Source organism: Colletes gigas, unplaced genomic scaffold (assembly GCF_013123115.1).
Source record: "Colletes gigas isolate AHSC1104 unplaced genomic scaffold, ASM1312311v1 Colletes_gigas_Sc00002, whole genome shotgun sequence".
NCBI classification, from domain to species: domain Eukaryota; kingdom Metazoa; phylum Arthropoda; class Insecta; order Hymenoptera; family Colletidae; genus Colletes; species Colletes gigas.
In genome coordinates, this window is record NW_025106631.1 from 8,112,030 (window position 1) to 8,132,762 (window position 20,733).

At 37.1% G+C, this 20,733-nt stretch overlaps 5 protein-coding genes across 7 annotated transcripts; 3 read left to right on the plus strand and 2 right to left on the minus strand.

Annotated features, from left to right (window-relative positions):
- The first annotated feature begins 485 nt into the window (after nucleotides 1-485).
- On the plus strand, nucleotides 486-4,087 carry LOC122399513 (YTH domain-containing protein 1). Of its 3 annotated transcripts, none has more exons than XM_043400244.1 (6): nucleotides 486-1,573; nucleotides 1,670-2,157; nucleotides 2,345-2,561; nucleotides 2,633-2,837; nucleotides 2,920-3,196; nucleotides 3,276-4,087. In XM_043400244.1, the coding sequence occupies exons 2-6, from the start codon at nucleotides 1,814-1,816 to the stop codon at nucleotides 3,601-3,603; spliced, it is 1,371 nt and encodes a 456-aa protein (XP_043256179.1). In that variant the 5' UTR covers nucleotides 486-1,573; nucleotides 1,670-1,813; the 3' UTR covers nucleotides 3,604-4,087. The 3 variants fall into 3 exon arrangements, with proteins under 3 accessions (XP_043256179.1, XP_043256188.1, XP_043256197.1); XM_043400253.1 differs by having other exon boundaries at nucleotides 486-1,048; XM_043400262.1 differs by having other exon boundaries at nucleotides 486-730.
- An 825-nt stretch (nucleotides 4,088-4,912) lies between these two features.
- LOC122401545 (carbohydrate sulfotransferase 11-like) lies at nucleotides 4,913-6,314 on the plus strand. Its single transcript, XM_043403750.1, has 5 exons — nucleotides 4,913-5,164; nucleotides 5,230-5,426; nucleotides 5,490-5,609; nucleotides 5,682-5,825; nucleotides 5,900-6,314. Exons 1-5 carry the CDS (start codon nucleotides 4,919-4,921, stop codon nucleotides 6,279-6,281), a joined length of 1,089 nt encoding a protein of 362 aa, XP_043259685.1. The 5' UTR covers nucleotides 4,913-4,918; the 3' UTR covers nucleotides 6,282-6,314.
- Nucleotides 6,315-6,713: 399 nt separating this feature from the next.
- On the minus strand, nucleotides 6,714-9,594 carry LOC122399188 (SUMO-activating enzyme subunit 2). The gene is made up of 8 exons (XM_043399677.1): nucleotides 9,314-9,594; nucleotides 8,920-9,074; nucleotides 8,564-8,851; nucleotides 8,420-8,487; nucleotides 8,143-8,361; nucleotides 7,807-8,064; nucleotides 7,139-7,725; nucleotides 6,714-7,048 (listed from the first exon to the last, which is right to left on the minus strand). The coding sequence occupies exons 1-8, from the start codon at nucleotides 9,455-9,457 to the stop codon at nucleotides 6,758-6,760; spliced, it is 2,010 nt and encodes a 669-aa protein (XP_043255612.1). The 5' UTR covers nucleotides 9,458-9,594; the 3' UTR covers nucleotides 6,714-6,757.
- Nucleotides 9,595-10,140: 546 nt separating this feature from the next.
- LOC122399196 lies at nucleotides 10,141-11,549 on the plus strand. Its single transcript, XM_043399689.1, has 3 exons — nucleotides 10,141-10,378; nucleotides 10,484-10,964; nucleotides 11,033-11,549. The coding sequence occupies exons 1-3, from the start codon at nucleotides 10,345-10,347 to the stop codon at nucleotides 11,547-11,549; spliced, it is 1,032 nt and encodes a 343-aa protein (XP_043255624.1). The 5' UTR covers nucleotides 10,141-10,344.
- Nucleotides 11,550-11,730: 181 nt separating this feature from the next.
- Nucleotides 11,731-13,113, minus strand: LOC122401000 (phosducin-like protein). Its single transcript, XM_043402850.1, has 3 exons — nucleotides 12,661-13,113; nucleotides 12,171-12,582; nucleotides 11,731-12,086 (listed from the first exon to the last, which is right to left on the minus strand). The coding sequence occupies exons 1-3, from the start codon at nucleotides 12,862-12,864 to the stop codon at nucleotides 11,854-11,856; spliced, it is 849 nt and encodes a 282-aa protein (XP_043258785.1). The 5' UTR covers nucleotides 12,865-13,113; the 3' UTR covers nucleotides 11,731-11,853.
- Between the last annotated feature and the right edge of the window lie 7,620 nt (nucleotides 13,114-20,733).

Genomic DNA, 20,733 nt, shown 5'->3' on the forward strand with positions numbered 1-20,733 from the left:
TACGATACGATTTTACATCGCGAAACACTTTCACAACCGGCTGTGATCTGCCCGTGTCAACAACCCGTGAAAAATGGTCCAAGATGGTCGTCATCCTTTTTAAAGATGGCGACCCTTGCATGGCACTAGGGACTTTAATTTGAAGAAATTATAAATGAAAAAATTCTTTCAATCTATTTCGTATACATTGCGTGTTTATTACTTTATATTTGATGATTGTATTGTTAAAGTAATTATACTACATAAATGATAGTTCAATTGCACAGTAGGGACAAATTGTGCGACATTTGACAAATTTGTTCCAAGTTTACTATATATAAAAAATTTGTTATCTGGATTCAAACTTCTATTATTTCATGCCTTTGAGAAATTAAACTTTTTTAACACATGTATCCATAGAAGTGCGCATGCATAGAATAAAAAATAAATAACGATAATGAATTTGGTTAGAGTTGGCCAAAGGCTTTTACTCGAAGCTTCACTCTGGGGTTTTCAGTTATGATCGTTTCTATCGATCGTTGGACACGTCACATAATGGACGCTGTGGTTTACGCTTCCGTGAGGAGATAATCGTTTACTGTGTTTTCATGAAAAAAAACAGGATTTCCTGTGCGAGCCTCCTGTGTATTTTGTGTGGAGAAATAGTAGAAATAGTTGTTGAACCCATATGATAATCATTGAGCATTCTTGCGTGAGGTGCGAAGTGTGTTAGTGAAGAACGAGTGTGCACGTAAGTGTGTACGAGCTGCCTAAAAGGGCTTCTAACATCAAGGACTTACGTTTGCAAACCATGAACTTTTTTGATAAAATGAATGACAGAAACGATGGTTTCGAGTATGTTTTGTGGTGCCAATGTTGCTATTAAAATTACTATTCACAACGGACTTTCCTAGGCATAGCCTTCGCGTTGTAAGAGACTGTATAGAGACGTCAAACGAGTTCGATGTGTTGTATTGTCTGACATACTGAAAAAACATCAAAGACTCCTCACCTTTCTACATTAACAGGCTAAAAAAAGCACACTTTAGCAAGATCGAACCGTCTGCTTGTAATAAACTTTACCATAAACTTTTATGTACAAAGTTTGAAAGAGATACTCGTGTTACATAGATCAACAAGAATTGTGTACTACACTCTGTTAAATTATAAAAAAAAAAAAAGGGGAACCTCCATGGTTTAAATCGTATTATTTATTTTTAACTTTTACATGGACATATATACACTCGTGAATTGCAAAAAGAGAAAAAAGAAGTTGTTTTCATTTGCTAAATATTGTTTCTACTGAAACAAAAACTTTAGCGCTGTTAGGTATAATTTGTATCTACCTGAAGCAAGAAGTACTCTAAGTCTTGTGGAAATTGTAGATGTATATTGGAATCTTCTATGAGACTTATAAATGTTTTGATTAAACTACATAAGGACAATTTTAACGTCAAAGTTTCTGGCAAATGGACTTATTAATCTTTTGCCACAGTGATATTAAATCGGATTTCATGTGCAATCTTCTGAACTTTTCTTCTTATATACTAAAAATGTTACTGCATTATTTTCTACCGTGTAATTGTCGTAAGATGTACGAGATCTGTTCATATATGATATTGTTCTCGGACAAGTATCACTGCATACTGGATATCTATCTAGTAAGTCCTTTTTTATATTTGCGTTTCAGAAAAGGTTTAAAGGCGCCAGAACTGCATTGGCTTTCCACAAGAAAGCTTGAAAAATCCAGAGATACAAAGCCTGGATGACGGGATAAATAACAAGAATACTTTTGAGCATTAGTGAAAGTGAACATCAAATAAAAAGTGAAATTATGGACAATAATACAGATGGGGACAACTTAAATTTAAGCTGTGGAGAGAATGACATAGTAGATGAATTAAAAATTGCTGCTGATGAAACATACGATACACGTAGTGAAGTTTCTTCCAGCAGTTCAAATTCTGATTCTAGTCAACCCAGTATAAGCTCTGTTTCAACAAAATCCTCACGTGGAGATAACAAGCGTAATCGGAAGAATAAGGGAAAACGTGCTAGGTCGAGAGATTCTAAGTCATCTAGTCCTGAAACAAAACGTGCAAGATCCAAGGAGAGCAAAGGAATTGCCAAGAGCTATGATTATGCTACAAAATTAAATTACTTATTTAGGGATGCAAGGTTGGCTGCTTTTTGAAATACAAGTATTTTGGTCCTTCATGTGTATATTTTTTATCTTTTACATGTAATTAGTACAAATTATGTTTTGCTAGTCGTGAACTAGTATTTTCAAAACACTATTTGTGAATGTTTATATAAGCATATTAGTGTAAATGCCAAGAACATGTCTTAAAGTTCTTTTTATCAGATTTTTCATCATCAAATCAAATAATGCTGAGAATGTCACGCTATCAAAGGCTAAGGGTGTATGGAGTACATTACCCCAAAATGAAGTCAACTTAAATCAAGCTTATAGGGAATCAAGAAATGTTCTGCTTGTTTTTTCTGTAAAAGAGTCTGGAAAATTTGCTGGATTTGCACGACTTTGCACAGAGTCTCGACGAGATGGAGCACCCATTTCCTGGGTTTGTATAAATATTTAACAGAAACAAAGTTTTTAACGTATTATTGCAAAAAGAATGTATGCAAATTTTAGGTTTTACCTCCTGGATTATCAGCTAAAGCTTTAGGTGGTGTGTTTAAAGTAGATTGGATATGTAGGAAGGAATTACCATTTACATCGACATTACACTTATACAATCCGTGGAATGACGGTAAGCAAGTCAAAATTGGACGAGATGGGCAGGAAATTGAGCCTAGAGTTGCAGAAGAATTATGCAGGCTGTTTCCAGAGGATGAAGGTAAATTATACATAGCTATTACACAGTTTTCACGTGAACAAAAAAAAGTACCATGTTCTATAATTTCCCACGAATATTCCAGGTATTGAAATGACTCCAATTTTGAGAAAATCTAAGGAAGCAGCAAAGCATGTCACAAAGTCATCATCTCGTTCGTATCGGGACAATAGACCTGTTAATAACAGTTCTAGGTTTTTACGATCGAGAGGTGGCAGAGGACGTAGGCTCTTCTTAACCTCACGATCACGTTTAGCTTCTTTAGCTAGGGGATCTCACTTAGCTGGTAACGATCATAGGGGATCAAGGGATCATCATCGATATGCTACATGGTTTAATCGCGGCGACTCTCCTTATTCAAAGTACAGTGCAGTATACGCTTAAAAATGTATTTTTATCGTAGCCGTAACGCGTTATTTTTAGTAATTATGGATTTTGTAGGGGATATGGCAGTCCTGGATTAGGTATAGCTGCGGCAGCTGAAGCATACGTTGCAGATTACATGCGTACTATGCAACACCGATTACCTCCATTACCTCCTTATGCTGCACCTCATCCCTATGACTCTCTACCTCCACCGCCGCCACCACCCAGGTATTACGATGGGTTACCATTGCCGCCTGATTATAGTGCAGCTGCTTCCGCGCTCGAAAAACGTAGCTATGAAAGGAGTGTAGACGAATTTTTATGGAGAACGGCAAGTCGCCATAGTCGGCATAGTGATCATCGATCTTCTCGGGATCATCACAGATACAGGGATCGTAGATAAGAAATTTTGTAATATTGTCTTCACCCATTTATTCCTTTCATTTCTCTAATCATGCACATATTGTAAGGGTTTTCAAGGTATCGCGACACTTATGATCATGCAACAAGATCTATTTAATCACTTAATGATTTTGTTAGTGATGAAAACAAAAATAATTGGAACTGTTTAATCAAAGGATCTATTTAATTACTTAATGATTTTGTTAGTGATGAAAACAAAAATAATTTGAACTGTTTAATCGGAGGATCTATTTAATCACTTATTGATTTTATTAGTGATGAAAACAAAAATAGTTTTGAACTTTAAAACGTATACATATACATCTGAAGAATGTGTAATTTTTAACGTAAATGAAATACTAGTTTTAGTAAAAATTGATATATTGAGAAGCATCTAAGTGCTTCGTACGCGTAATAATCATGAATGAATTTAGGTCAATCAACTTTTTTTATGTAAGAATATAAAACAGTGAATAATGAATATATGGGAGATAAATGAAATTATAGAATTGAACAATGATTCACAATTGATCGAATTCTGTGTTATTTGCATTTAATAACAAAGAAAAATAAATTATACTATCAGTTTAGTATGGTTTATTTACTTGTTAAGTTTTTCTATTGCAATATAAGTATTATTTATATATTTTTGTAATTCTTACATATATTAATATCTGACACATATGTTTACATATATAGCATTCAATTGTGAATCAGTGTAATTATTAATGAAATCATGTTTTTGTATTTATATTCGAATTTCTATAATCAAATTTGATAAGACAAATGTAATGTCTCAACATAAATCATTGTGGTAGATCAAGAAATTAATTTTGCAGCACTTCATCATAACGTATTGTACAATAAATTGCTTAACATTAATAATTCTTCCAGTTACTACTATTAAAATTTTATAACAAAAGTTTGTAAGAATTGTCCATTTCAAAAGAGAATATTTTTGTCACGATCGTCAATATACATCACCTATAAATTATATATAATTAAATCACTATTGCTTAGTTACAGAAGCAGCCTAACATCATATATATGTATCGAAATTATTGATTTATATAGTATGTTTTTGGCGCTATTTCATAGTAAAGTGCAAAATAAATATGTTTTTGTGTTTTTTCTCACCACCTATCTAATTAACATAATATTAGGTCACTTGTTTGTTTCTTCGTTTTTATGGGAAAGTGAAAAATAATGAAACTGGTAGATAAATATTATCTTTCACTCCACCCCCGCAGACAATTCACGGACGGATGTTTTAATCTTACCGCTCGACTGTCTGAATATATACTTCAGTTTTAATTATGACATTCAGAATGCAATTTATGAAATGCATCTTATGTGTCATTTTATCCGTTGTAGTTTGTTCTGTTTTGTTAATGATACGAAAAAGTTTTTATTTAACGTATCTGCCAAATTCGGTTTTTTTAATAGAAGTTAATCAGACAAAACAAAAATGTCCCGTAGCATCTCGAACAGAGAAATCGATCAATTTAGAATTAAAACTTTTAGAGCACGACGAAATGAATGGTCAATCGATTAGCTTGCAGGTAAGCAGCTAAAAACGCCCGATTTGTTCAAACCTGTACGTAATATCGATGATATTTTTTAACAGGAAAGTGCAACATTACTTCAACAAATTTCAAACACATGCGTAAAATATAATTTGAAAACTCCTTTGATAAGAAGACATTTTTTATATAATTCCAAACACAAATCATTGTACTGCTGGATTCGTAAAGTAGCTTCAACGAGTTTTACTAAATTATTTTCAGACATGAGAAATCGTCGAACTGTACAAAATTATTATAGGTAATCATATAACACTTTGTTACTTACAGATGATTCGTATTTTTATTTCTAAATTGTTTGCAGAGAAGTTGACGTTTTGGCGCCAAAATTTTTGGCGGAATTACGACGTAGTGCGAATGACGTGAACACATTTAAACTTTTAGTCGTGCGGCATCCTTTCCAAAGACTTGTATCGTCGTACAGGTGTTTTTCTTTATTTTAAATATACTATTATTAATCATACGTTTATTAATTAAAATATTTTTTATATTTTAGAGATCGCGTGGAGGATAATTCCAAGCATACTGCACAAGCCTGGATTTACACTAAAAAAATATTTCACCTTACAAGACCCGAACTTTTTCGTTCGAATACTACGACTGGTAATTTTCAACAAAAAGTATTTACCGCTGATAAAAGGTATAATAGATACTTTTAGATAGTATCTAGTAGATAAAGTTAGCATGTTTTAATATAGATATTTCTTTTCGAAGATTAAAGGTAATACCAACTTTTAAAGAGTTTTCGATGTGGCTTTTGGAAAATTCCGAGGAAGACGATGTTCATTGGGATCGATATTACACGCATTGTGCCGTGTGTGATATACGATATAACTATATTTTAAAATTGGACGATTATACGTACGGACAAATTAATTATATTTTTTCAAAGCTTGGATTGAATAAGAACACGGTATATTTACCGAAATTGGAGCAAACACGCGGGGGATACACTAATTTCAAAACAACGTGTAAATATCTTGCGAATTTGACGCAAGACATAATACTAAAATTGTACCAAAGGTATAAAATAGACTTTGAAATGTATAATTACAGCATTAAACCATATATATTTTGTGCAAGTAAAAGCATTTAAATGCTGTATATTATTCTAAGAGGAGGAAATGATAGTTTGCGATACAAAAAAAAGTATTTATTTCTTTTTATATAAAAATGTATAGGTACACTCTATGAAATGACATACTACAAACGTAATACTATGTACTTTCATAAATACTTGTAAAATTAAAATCCTTTCAAAAACAATTCCGATAATGAGATTAGACCACTATTATACATACACATTCATTCGTATAGCATGTCATCGTATGTACCTTCAATTCATCTATTAACAATCACATCTCTCTTTTATTACCGAATCATAATATTAATAAAATATGTATGAAAGTTTATGATTAGAAAAAAGTTCACAACTCAACTATTCTGGAATTGGTTTGTATATATACATTTTATATAAACATACACTTTTAAATAAAAATAATATACTGATTTTTCTTTCCTTCCTGTTTTATTTTAACGTTTGAGTAAGGTATTTCAGTTTATTTATTTCAGTCACTGCAGAACTGCAGTCGATTGCATATTATCGTCATACACAATTAAGCAGTCATCATCATCTGAAATTTTACGTTTAGATTTTGATTTTTTATCATCCAGGGTATCATCATTATTTACATCATTTTCAATGATAGAGATATCATTATCATCTGTATCACTAACTTCCATTTTTCTTTTTTTGGGGGATACGATACCACCAGAAATTTCGATTTTACGTTTTTTCGGCACGTCTGATAAAACGACGTCAGTATCAACAATGACTACATTGTCATCGGTTTGATACTCCACCTAAGTCAAATTGTTGGTGTAAAGCATTAAAAAACGTTTGCTATAACGACAAGATTCTCATATAATATATCTAAAATGTATTTTACTCACCTGACCATTCGAAGTAGATGGTTTTATCAAATCGTTATCTTCTTTAGGTTTAAGATCTTTCTCATCAGCTAAGATAAGGAAGTCGGGACTTTCACTTTTTAAATTTGGTCGCTCTCTATAGACCACGGTTACAGTTAGCGAATAATTTTGTTGAAAATCGTCGACCTTAAGAATGGTACCATCTTTGATCCCTAATTCTTCTAAAAGCTTATCATTATTTTGTTCTGTTTCTCCTTCTTCGCTGCTAATCACAACTGTTCCTGTCCCGTCTATCATAACATCTGGTGCAATCATATTTAACCTGTTTTTCAATACTACGTCATCTAATTCTTTGATTGTCATTTTAGATGTATCAACGGCTAGTACGGCTTCAGGCATGGGCGCGCAAACATAACACTTCGGATTCGGTGGATTGACGTTTTTCTCTGGTACCAGTAACTGATTGCGATGATTCATCTTTGAACGTAAGTACACGGATTTACATGCTTTTAGATTATTCACAAGAATACGAAATGCATGGAGAACAACTATACCAGCAACTATTGCGTTCGTAGTCGCAATTGCTGGAATTATATTGCCTGCCATTGCTATAAGAAACAGTATGTTAAAATTTAATGTTAATAATATTTTAAATTTTAGAACGTTATAAATAGCAACTTATCGCTTACATTTTATATCGAATCTTGTTTTTTGAGGGATACCGAAAATGTAAGCTCTTATATTAGCACACGCTGCAACAAAGTCCATTGAACTTTGATCGTCCTTATCCCAAACAAGATGATTATTTGGTGACTTTTCTTGAGAATCTTTCAAAGTTTTGCTTAAATTTTTTATCGATTCGGCGAAGACTGAGCCGCATTTAGAAATACTCCAACGTTGTTGATCTTTTAAGCCAGGCTCATTTACTTCTTTACTACATCCTGGCACTACATCATAAGATGTTAGAATCAAAATCAATCCATTTTTAACTAAGTTTAAATGTAATATTCAACTACTTTACAAACCTCCATCTGGTAGTCCTTTCCAACTCAAAGGAGTAGGTGGCCTTCTTTTCTTCCATAAATTATCCATACTAAGCAAATATTTTATATCATCGTGAAATAATTTTGTAAATAACTTTTCTGGATCATAGCTACATGCTTGTGCCCATGCTTTAGTCGAAACTCTATTAACATTTCCCTTTTCATTTGATTCTGAATTCAGAGCACCTTCCCCTGCTGCATCTATAAATCATAATTTATGCAATAACAATTTAACGTCTTTTATGCATGTTACTATTACCTGCTGCTTCTGGATCAGCAGTATCTGGAGAAACATCTTGATCAGGATCTTCTTCGCCAAATAATTGACTATATAAAATTTACAAGTTTTCCTTTATATTGTTTAATGAGTTTTTGTTAGAAGAATATCAATTCGGAAACCTACTTGAATAAATGTTTTGCCCATACTATACAGTGAATAGGCTCGCTGGGTGTATTACGAATTGTACAACCAGGATATGTTTTTTGTGCAGCTTTTGGAGTGCATTCATAACATTGACTCATTCCTTTCTTTATAAGTTCTACTTGCCCTTCATAACCAGCAGTGCCAGATTCTATTAAGGGTACATCTGCTGCTAAACACATTCGATTCACATGATTTCTAGCTGCTCGATTATCAAGTGCATTCATAACTAATGTGAATTTATTAAAAAATGATACACCATAATCAGGACTGTAGATATAAAGATTTGTAATCAGTCGAAGAAAATAATATTACTTTAAAGAGATTAATATACTTACGATGTAATACTGTCATGATAATGGACTATTTTTGCATCAGGATTAAATGTCAATGCTGTTTCTCTTGCAACATCAGATTTCGATTTTCCCACGTGTTTCTTTTGAAATAAAAATTGTCTATTTAAATTGCTAACGTCTATCGTATCCAAATCAATCTGAAAACAACATATGTTTATTTACAATTTGTACGATTAAAACACAATTAATAGAATCAAAATAATTCTCGTTTGCGTCTTTGTGTTGTCAGTTATAAAATGATAAGAACACGTAGCAACAAATCACGATAATACGAATACAGGTCCTCAATTCCAAACACCGATGAATTTCAATAAAGGAGGGAAAAGTACATAGGTTAAAATAATATTAGAGCACATCGATTTATGATCATACTTACGATTTCGATATCGGTGAATCCTGTCATAACGAGATTCTTTAATATCTCGCATCCTATACCACCAGCACCCACAATAAGTACTTTACTTTGAAGTATTTCATTTTGTAAATTTTTACTGAACACACCATTAATACAGGCCGCCATTCTTCAGGTTAAACACGGTAATTGATAATCTCGAATAACGACGCTACAAATGCTACCGGCTACCGCTATGAACTGTTATGATCGTACCAGTGCAGTGCTACCAGATGGCAGATCGGTGTCCAAAAGAAGTTGCCCCACCACTTATGCACACTAATGCATAAGCACGTGTACGGATACGTGAGCTCCAGTGCTTCGCAGCTTTGGGAATTCTTTCTCTAATTCTCTCTCCAAAGTGTCGAAGTTCACGTATACGCGACTGTGCATAGTGTATGTAAGTGGTGGGGCAGTTTTCTCTGGGCACCGGTCTGTTGTCCGAGACACTGGATCGCACTGTAGCATGCATACTTTTGTACCTGATGATTGGAGGAAATTTTCTGGACTTACTACTAGAGAGCTACGAACAGTAAGTACCTACGTAGTTCTTGCAAATTCTTTAATTGCATTAATTTCTCTAAAAATGTAACATATATTTAAATATCTTCGTATTTAAATCAAGGTCTCAGGGATGAATAATAGAATTCCTTTTTCCCTCCGTTTTCCTTGATCCCAAATTTAATTTTGGTTGTTATGTTTTACTGTGTTGTTACTTCGAAAATCACTAGCTTCCAAACTATGACGCCTGTTTGGAAGAAGATAGAAATTGTATCGAAGTATTTTCTATTACGATAAACGTGCCAGAGAAATATATATTTACTATTTTGTTGTATGATAGCAGATTATACAATTAAACAAATTAATATCCATGAAGTTTCAATGTAGGGAATTTGCACGCATTTCTCATTCCGTATCTTGACGTGTTTATTAACCGTTTGAATTTGAAAGCTTGTGTAAAAAGTCTGATGAGTTCGTAATTGCGAAGATAACGAATATTATTATAAACAAACGATATGGATAACTGTAGTGATATAAGTCAGATATCAGGTTTGTAATTGCTAATTTGTTGATTCAAAAGTGCTATTAATTTAATGTGTTATGTGACGCGACGAATAAAATTTACATTTATAATGTAGTGTCATTTATTTTCAGATATACATAGTATTTCACGGATTTCGCGTGTAAATTGTAGTCGATTAATGGGCAAGATAGATTCATTGCAAAATTTATCCGAACAGCAGTGTAGTTTTACATGGAATTCTAGTAGGAATACTTTAAGCCATAACCAAGGGTCCAATCATTTACAAAAAATTGCAAAATGTTTAACACAGTGCGAGGAAAGTATAGGTGAACATGTAAAAAGCAAAATAATTCTAGAATGTATTAAAGAGGCATCCTTGAACATAAAGGGAACATTGTGTGAAAATGTTGTTAGTAAATTAAAAGGGTTACTTTTGATTCATGAGTTAAATAAGTATATGTACATGCCATCTATATTAAAAAATTTACAAGAGTCGATCATTTTGGGAATTACTGATTTACCAAAATATACTCTTAGTTGCGAAGAGGTTATAGATGTCAAATGTTACGTGGAAACACTGTTACGGGAAAGGATACACAGCTTTATATTAAGGTTTAACATATTTGGTATTTATTAAATTCATTAATGTATAAATGCACAATAACTCTATTGTGTTTCAGATATGAATATTTAGGAGGGAATGTAAAGGAAGCAATAAGGTCGACCGAATGTAATGTACATAAAACTTTATTTGAAATCCATGATGTAGAAATGTTGCAATGGAAAGATAAGATCGAAGAGATATGTGCACAGTATGAAACCGATATTATGAAATATAGAACACTGATCGATAAATGGAATAAACTCAAATATAAAGATGTTAATCAGATTTATTTAGAAAGAGCAGAATTCGTATTATTGCAAGCTCAAGTTGCAGAAGTGCAAGCAAAAATTACAAAGTTTAAGTGTATCATGAGAATGTATAAAGAAACACCGGTAACAATCGATGCTTATAGAATATTAAATGCAACCATAGACGAAAAATTGTTTATAACAACGAATGAATTCAAGGAAAAAGAAAATTTAAACAAACAGTATGAAAGCTTAAAAAATTCAGAATATGACGAAGTCTTAAAGACGTATTTACATTTTTGCAAAGCTATTAAAACAAAAAAACAGATATTAGAAAATCTATAAATTTATTATAAGTTTAAGAAATAAATAAATATATTTTAAAAATATTTATACATAAACTTATATTTTGTATCGAAATGAATATAAATATTTATTATGTTGACATAGTCGTTGATGAAATGTACAAATTAGTTTTTTTTTATAAGAAAAAGCTTATACTGTAAGATAGAAGAAGCAAGATGAATGATAATTAAATGCATGTAGATATCGTATACTTCCGCTACTATTGATTTTTTTAAAATAAACTTATTCAATATGTACTGAAAAGAGAATATTGAAAATTATAAAAAAGACTTATATGTTCTATTTATTCACTGTCCGATAATGTATTGTCGTTTTGTGAAATAATGGCAGGTACACAATTTTTGTCTGTAAGCATACCATGTTCAATTAAAAATGTTTCAACATCGGACGCGTAAAAGTCTGCCCCTAAATAATCTGTTACATGCACAAAATTTCCTATTACTTGACCAGCTTTATAAATTAACAAAGCTGGTACTCCTTCTTTTTTAAATTGTTTACTAAGTCCAGCCACTGAACCTGCAATATAAATTACAATAAATAATAATATATGTTATAAAAATTAATACAATATACAGACAACATAATACTTGAGAACCTAACCTAAAATATTACAAAATTTCACAAAGGGATAATCTTCGGCAATGGATATTAAACATCCATTCATAGCTTCACAGCCAGGGACATTATTTTCATAAATATGAACAACGATTGTTACAGATTTGTCTTCGTTGTCGATTGCCTCCAGAAAGTTATCTGCAGTTTCTAAATTGAAGACTCTACCAAAACGAAGTTTTTCTGCCCTTGAAAGCATCTCCTTCATCCTCTGTCTCTGATACTCCAAAAGAAATTCATCTGCTAGTAATTCAGCCAGATCAGGATCATTTTGTAAGCGTTCCTTTTCTTCGTCTAAAGAACTACGACACGTTAGACTTAGTTTTTTTATCAATTGAAGTCTTTCTTTTTCATGCGTGTCTTTCTTCTCTGCTTCCAATTGTTTATATCGTTGCCAATCCTCAAAACATGCATGACATACGTTGAAATAGATACGAAGCTACAAACTTATATAAAAAAAACATTTAAATACTCTTACTTTTATAACACCCTTTGGTCCTGTATTACTAGAAGTTCCACCCCACTCTGAGAACGATGGTTCTATGGATTCTGTAATTCCTTCCTCATATTTTTCATCGTCCGATTCTTTATCGGAATCTACGGAATCGTTTCCTTCATCCTCGGAACTGCTACAATAATAATGTAACTTTTCCCCCAAAATCTTATCTTCCAAAGTTGACATGTTCAGTTATGTTATTTATTACTAGTTTACACGATTCTTTTCACTGATTGTTTATTTTCAACATGAAGTAAACACTTTTATACACAAGCTTTCGTGAGTAATTCTAACGTTTCATCGACACAAACAGTGTTCCAAATATTTGCAGCATCGTGTATTAATTTTGTGTATAGCATTCGCACGAACATGAAATCACGTCAGAGCCAACAGTACTATTTATGTTACAGGAAGAAACCTGAAGGAACCTACTAATATGCGATATCTACTTCGCATGTCAATACGCGTAATTAACTTACGAAGACGCTAAGGGAAACCTATCGAGGCGTTACCTAATGCATCGACGCCGTTGCACACTTTTCTGTTTCCGTGCACGCAACAGAGATGGCGATATATGTATAACATATCAAATGCATCAAGTTTCATCTACGTTTGATCAAAATTAACAGTTTTCAATTAAAAAAGTGTCTGGATTTGGCATGGAATGGTCTCAACGTAAGAATTTAACAAAAGGTAAGGACTCAAATTTCTTTTAATAACATGGAAGTCATTATTGCTGTTATTGCCATAGTACGCGTCTTTATTATATCATGTATGTTATTATTAACACGTTAGCCACCAAATTCGTCAAACTTTTAAGGGTTAACATTTTGCTCTTAGACAATTGAAAACTGAAAAATTTTGAGGATTTATTTTTTGTTTCACAGTCTTGTTACCTATGCACGGTCAAGTAAAAATGTTAATATGCGAGCCATTCGAGATGTTTGCGATTTAAGCCGTAATATATCGATTCCTCCACAATGCATCAACAATGTTTTCGATGTGCTTTTGCCATGTATAACAAAACACTCTTTCAAACGAGTCACGTCGAGCCTCGGGTATTTTATTAACGAAGATTCAATTGCGCCCGGCAATGCTAATTAATAATATCCTTTAATAAATTTAGTTAATATTGAGTTTGATTAATTTCGATGGCGGTTCCGCCCGTCCGTATTGAAGTTAATTTTCTGAAACGATCGGCATAAAGTTTGATACGGGCCTCGTGGAAATTATCGCGGGGGCAACGAACGAAAACAACGAATGTACACGTAACGATGAAATTTGCGTGGAAAAGAAATTATTTTCGCGGGCAAGACGAGCGGTCGCGGAACGATTCTCGGGGAACAAAATTCTCGGCCGTGCGTTCTGACCCCCTGACGGTGGAAGAGGTTCCTCTCACAGATGTTTGAATCGAGATTACGACATTCTTACTTTTTCTCGTCCCCGGACAAAGATTACAATCTGGACCGGCGAGAGCAGCTGGACCACCGCCATTTTTTTCCCCTGTGTAACCTTACACCGCGGGTCATTTCCATTCTACGGCTACGCGGCGATCCCCGAAACTCGCGAAAGAAACACTTACGGAAGGGGGTATCGGGTATATGCGAAACTCCAGGCCCCTCCGACTGACCGATCACCTTGCAGGATCGCCGACAAGCAAACTTTCTGGATAAAGGAACTACTGGGTGTTTTTAAAATAGCGCTGAGAAATTTAAAAAAATCTCCCCGTATTTCCATGTTCGGGCTAGAAGCTTTAAGGGGGGTCTTATGTGAATGATAGAAAATTGAACCATTTTTCTTAATTTTTTTTTAAGGAAATCTTACTTCCGACGTTATGATTCATTTTCGCAGTTTACTTAGCTATCCTTTGGGAATACGAAATAATTCTTTTATTAATTTTTATTAACTTTTAATGTTGTTGTCACGTCCGCAGTAAACATGTGTTTAAACATTGGCGTAGGTGGTTGCAGCTCTCAAGGTTGACTAAATCTAAAAAAATCAAAAAGATTTTTCACGGTTAAAATAAAATAATTAATTTATGTTGTAAATTGACAGAATGGTGAAAGCTTAAAGTAGAAATTGCAAAATATCGTTGTTTCTTTCGTAACTTTTTAATAAAAAAAAATATGATAAACTCGTTATAACAATTTGATTACGGGCGATTGTCACGCTTTAGCGTGGACACCCTGTATATAGAATTCCTTCCAGAATGTTGGCACCCAGATGGTACAAACGCTAGAATTTCGACTTTAAAAAACAGCAGATGTCTCTTGACCCTTTCGAAACCTTTCGAAACCTTTCGAAACCTTTCGAAACAGTAATGTTTGTGCTGTACAAGGTAATCACCTGAAGCAATAACTCCGGTAATTAGCGCGAGGGCTATGCAAAAAATGTTCTACAATCCACAATTCTTGATATTTATCTCTCAAAATTTAACAGTACATTCTTAAATATACATACTTTCAAAAAATGAAATAAAAAAAAGAAAATTGATTTTTTTGAGGTCTCACACGAGACTTACCAATTTATGAAACAGATATTTATCCATTGTTTTAAAAAAATCTTTCGATTTGCAGACGAGACTTGGACCCGCCATTACGTTGCAGAGTCAAAACAACATGAACAAGCATTGAACAGAGTCAAAACAACATTCAAATGGAAACACCGTAATTCTCCGCCATCGAATAGTCATGGGTTCAGCTTGCTAGGATGCCAAAGAAGGACTACCGTTCGACTACCGGTAAGTACTTTTCTAATCTTTTAGCTTGTACAAATGTTCGTAGTCTTAAAAGTTTGGAACGATTTCGAAGCTGAGATCCGATAACGAACGATCCACCAGCGAGTTTTCGAACATCGTCAAAACTCGAATTACATTTGAACAATCGGTCGCGAGGGGCGTAATTCAATTCGGCCGTGTACCGCGGACGTATTAGAATTAATCGTGAATTAATTTCGGGTAACGGCGTTCCGTCCTTTAACGACAATAACTCGTGAATTATCCGAGTCGCTTTTATTGGCTGTCCAATTGTCGCCTAAATACACCTGGAGGGGTTATTTTGAAATCGTCCCAGCGACACCGTGACGCGTATTTCGCTCATTATGGACGGGTTTAGCTGTCTTTCATGGAGTCCCAATGATAATTCAATTACGCTCGGCTACACACGAGCTGAATAGCTCGCGCGCATGAATATCGCCGGTCTCGTGTACATACGCGCCGGGATGACCACACGTGCTATACTTACCCTAATGGATAACGAATGCGTGTCTCGTAAAAGTTTCGCCTCGAGGAGCGTTTAAGGCGACCAGATTTATATAACGGGTGTTCGAACACGCGAGGGCTGCGAGCGCGTCCGTGTCTTTCACGGATAGGATCGTGATAATTCCGGTTCTTCGAGCCACTAAGGAGACGTGGAATAGATGGTTTCTGGAGTTAGGTTTCTTTCTTCGTGGTTGGATTTCGAAATCTCGGCTTCGAAAAATCAGATAGCCCAAGGTATTAGTGAAATAACTTTCTTACCGATCTCTCCGAAGTCGTTTTTCTCATTTCACGGGGTCAAGTAACAACTTTTCGAATATTCTTAGCACTTCTACATATTCTTGACTAAAATACGCGTGGGTTGCATTTTGAAACATTAAAATCCTCCAATTCGTTCAGGAGTTATGATTTTTTAAACATACGCGTGTAATTTCAGGGACACATTTATGATCAGACATTAGATTTTCGGTAAGGAATTTTTTTCTCGAAAGTGGGTAGGATTTCGAGGGTATGTGTATTCACCAAAAATGATTGTAATTGATCCCTGCAACCGAAAATAATTTTTTCAGAATTATTTGAAATTTTTTTTCGCCGAAAAATTAAGGACCTACTCGAATTTTTTTCTCGAAAGTGCGTAGGATTTCGAGGGTATGTCTATTCACCAAAAATAATTGTAATCGACCCCCGGGACTAAAAATAATTATTTCAGAACGATTCGAAATTTTTTAATTTCACCGAAAAATTAAGGCACCTTCTATTATAGTTATTCGGATAACCGGGTGCCGGATAATCCGAACACTACTGTACCAGTTTTCTCGATTTCCCGATAAACCATTCCTGGGGTATGAAGCGATACAGAGGTCAGCATTCGTACGTTTCGTATTATTCTATTCGTATCGTAGCTACGGCGATCGCGAGGTCTCGGACAAAAATGCCGTTCGAGTTTCAGGTTGTAAAATAGAGGATTCTGGTTGGTATAAAGGCGAGGCGACAATGTCGGTTGTCGGGTGGCGGTACTTGATGGCAAATTAGAAAGTGGCGAGGCACAATCCCTGTGCAGCAGGGCGTTGGTAGGCGGTCCCAAACACACAAAGTTAAACGGTCTCCCGGCACGCTGTTAGCCGTTCTCTTTTATTCATACAAGCCTCTCGGAACGTAATTACTCTTGGCAAGTGGAGAGATATCGACGAACGAAGGGACAATCATTTTTTTCCCCCGGCGTTAATTAGCGCTCACCGCGGCGCCCCTGTATTTATACGCGCGTCGCACACTGTTGCAAATCCGTGCGGCGAGCGAGCCGCAACGAAACCACCACCGGCCCCATCTCGATTCCTTTGAGGCGGCCGTTTCGCGCGCAACCGAGATCCTTCTCTGAACAAGTTCAACGCGATCCTCGCGATTCCTTCGCAGCTTTAAGCGCGGCCTTGCGATACAATAGAAACATTTGTATGCCGGCAATTCCTTTGATGCGCTCCAACGTCCCAGTCACGGATGGAGATTCACCGACCGGGAACAACCGCTCCCCGTGTTTGCCGTTTTCATCGCGTCTTGATACTTCTCGGACGGGCGAGAAACTTTTTATCGTTTCAAACGCAACCCAGTACGGAGGTCGACTTCTACCCGCGGATTTTATCGCATTAACGCCTAAGTCGGATCTAATAGACGCAGGATCCGGTGAAACTTTTTATCGTCGTTCTCGCGTTTAAGGAGCTCACAGATCAGCTACACCCTATGCGTGTTATTCTCTCTCAGTCTCGCTCAGGGTGAATTCTTTTATTTAGACTTCGATATTTGTATCGGATTTCGAGGTTTATTTACTCCATTGGTACTTTGTTCAATGTATCTTGGCGTATCCGCGTCGTTATCAATATCTAACTTACAGCCACGCTTGCAGCCGCCCCCTCTCCGCTGGCCGGTTACTGTCTCTGGACAGTTTGATCGATTCCCGAATCACCGCAATCAGAATTATCGATCACCCTTCAGGAACGGTATCCCGCCGTAGCGAAAAACGGTTTCGTCGATCTTTTCGCGCTTTATCCGGGGCGCGAGCGACAATATTGTAACGCTCGGCTTGGTTTCGACGGTCCCGCGGTCGGGATCGCGCGCGGATTTATCGGATCGCGAGGTTAAAAACATCGTTTGACGAATGAAGACAATTAATAATCTCGCCGGGCGCCGAGCGCGATCCGGACCCGCGATTCGCATCGTTAACGCTATTTATTACTCGTTACTCGAAGTCTTAACGCTATCGCGGGGCACGCGGGGATGCCGCGAGGTTAGTCGAGCATACGCGCGTCGCTCGAATTTTTCCGCGGATCCGACGCGCGATGATCGATCGTGCCGAACGATCGCGCGAAACTCGTTTTACTTGTCAATCGCGAAAACGCTCCCCTTAACCCGTGACCGAGCGTATTCATCGTCGGATTAGCGTCCCGGGGGGGAGGAGGGAGAGGGATATTGGACGTCGCTCGTGACACGATTCTCGGCTTTCCATTTTTAGTACACGCACGTTTTCCAACCGTGGCTCTCGAGTTTGCCCGACGTTGGTAATAATGCTGTCTGCGCGGCGAAGAAACGTGTTTCATTCCGTCCTCGATCCGTACCTTGCACGCGTAATTTTACCAATCTTGTCAAAGTGTCGAGGCCCAGTAGCGTAGCCACGGGGCCCGGCACTTTTCATCTATCGCGATAGAAGAAAACTTTCATTCGTTGGATAATCTGAGATATTAGATTCGTGTCCTCGCCGAAGAAATCAAGTTCCTTTTACGTATACAAAAGTGCAAGCAAGAAAATTACTCTGTACAAATTGCTAACCCTTTGCAGTCTTCTGTCCCCTACGAAGGGACATCCAGCAAAGAATTTGGAATGTAAAAAAAGGTATGTTTGCTTGTTAGTAGTAGATCAAAGAAAAGTCTCCGAGTGCAAATTTTGTCAGTTTCCTTGTACGTTGTTCTATCTTTTTATCGATACCTGGACGGCGATCGGATGGAACGGAGGACAGAAACCTGCGGGGGACTGTTCACGACACACAATTATGCAGCTTCGCGCCGCAGGAGTCGATGGTGTTGTTCGGTGTACACGGTGTGTATAGGTGCACGCGTCATCCTCGAGCTTTCTTCCGACGGTCGGTGTCGCGTGGGGGTTAATTGGAAGTCGGAGAAAAGGCTTTCATTAGAGGGCTCGTGATGCATCGTCGCGCGACAGAAGCGAACGGATGCAACGATCCGCCGCCCCTCTATGAGCATCGGCCAAGAAGAAGAACACGACCGGGGAGAAAGGAGAGGAGATACGCGTACGGGGGCCGAGCAACATGCTGGACGGAAAAGGAGAGCGAGTCGCCAGAGCAAAAGGGTGACACGGACCGAGGGGACGAGATTAAACGAACGACGGAGACGGGAAATTGAGGCATAAGGTTTGAGAGTAGCGACAGCCTCGAGACGGCTCGAGTCGTTCGGAATGCGCGACGAGACTCGAGAAAATTCCACGCTTTGAAACACATGACACCTCGTAAAATATTGAAAACAGTGACTCGAAGGTTTGTTACGATCGGTCGAGGCAGAAGAGCCCTATATTTTTTCGCATTAATTGAGAAAGATCATCTGTAAAGCGATGGTTTGGATCGGAGTACCCTGTCGAGTGATTCGAAAGCACGCGACAGTGGGAGAGAGAGGATCGGAGAGTAAGAATGGAGGACACCAGAGAGACGGGAACAACGGCAAAAGGGGGAAGGAGAGAATCGGAGGAAAGTGGAAGGAGTACTCCTGACTGGCAGCCTACCTCCGATGTCTCGTTTACCATAATACAAGGCCTTCGCTGAGGGGCAGTCGTAGCTCCGGAGGATGCGGAGACCCTACTCGAAACGGTAGCAATGCATCAGAGAACCGTGAAAAGCGCGTCGTGGACAGCCGCGGATCTATGGACTTAAAGGACGCGGAACAGAGAGACACGTGATATCCTGTCGTGGGTTCTGTCTTCCTGCGCTGTACCCAGACGCTGTTACGTCCCTCTGCTTTTACACGACGTGAAAAGAACGATCGCCTGCGTTGCCCGGCGAAGAGAACCTGCTGGAAACTGTGCTGAGATGTAGATACTCGCGGAGAACGGCGAAACGGAGGAAGGAACGCTCGGACGGACGTGGGATTTCGCTATCTCCGGTGAAGAAGGGATATCGTCAAAGGCGGGAATGTTGATCGGTTCGTCGTAAATCGGTATAATTGGATGAAAATCGCGAGGATACGGTCCGTACGGTTATCGGTTTATTTACTATTCGCGCAGTGAATGTAATTCTTGCCGGCCGTTATGAATTTAAGGGAGATAGGATCGGAGGGTCAGGTGCGGATGACTGTGGTTGGATAGAAAGTCGATAGGAAAATTAAACAGCTAGTTTCTTAGTACGAAGCAACGGCTACGACAAATAATACGTCTAATTAACGAATGGGAGGTCCAAAACGTTACCAAAATTCGCGTAGTCGAGGAATATTTTCGTGTAGCAGATATTCGCTGGTTGGTAAACGCACCGAGAGCGTCGTAGACAGTTGAAACGGCGCACGTATGCAGCTTCCTCGCGACAGAAAACCGAGGGAAACTCGTCGTCGTCGACGAGCACGTCTGCAAATTAAGCGAGAGCGCGCCGCTTGCCAACTGCTTCTTCTCAGACGTCGAAAAGTGGGAAATCTTGGAACATCTCGTTCGTTATACGTGATTTCTGCAGTCAACTCTCTGCATTTCGTTCTCTCGCGGATGTCTCGGATGCTTTCGTACTTGGCAATTATACGAGAATGCGGCTCGTAACCGTAGCC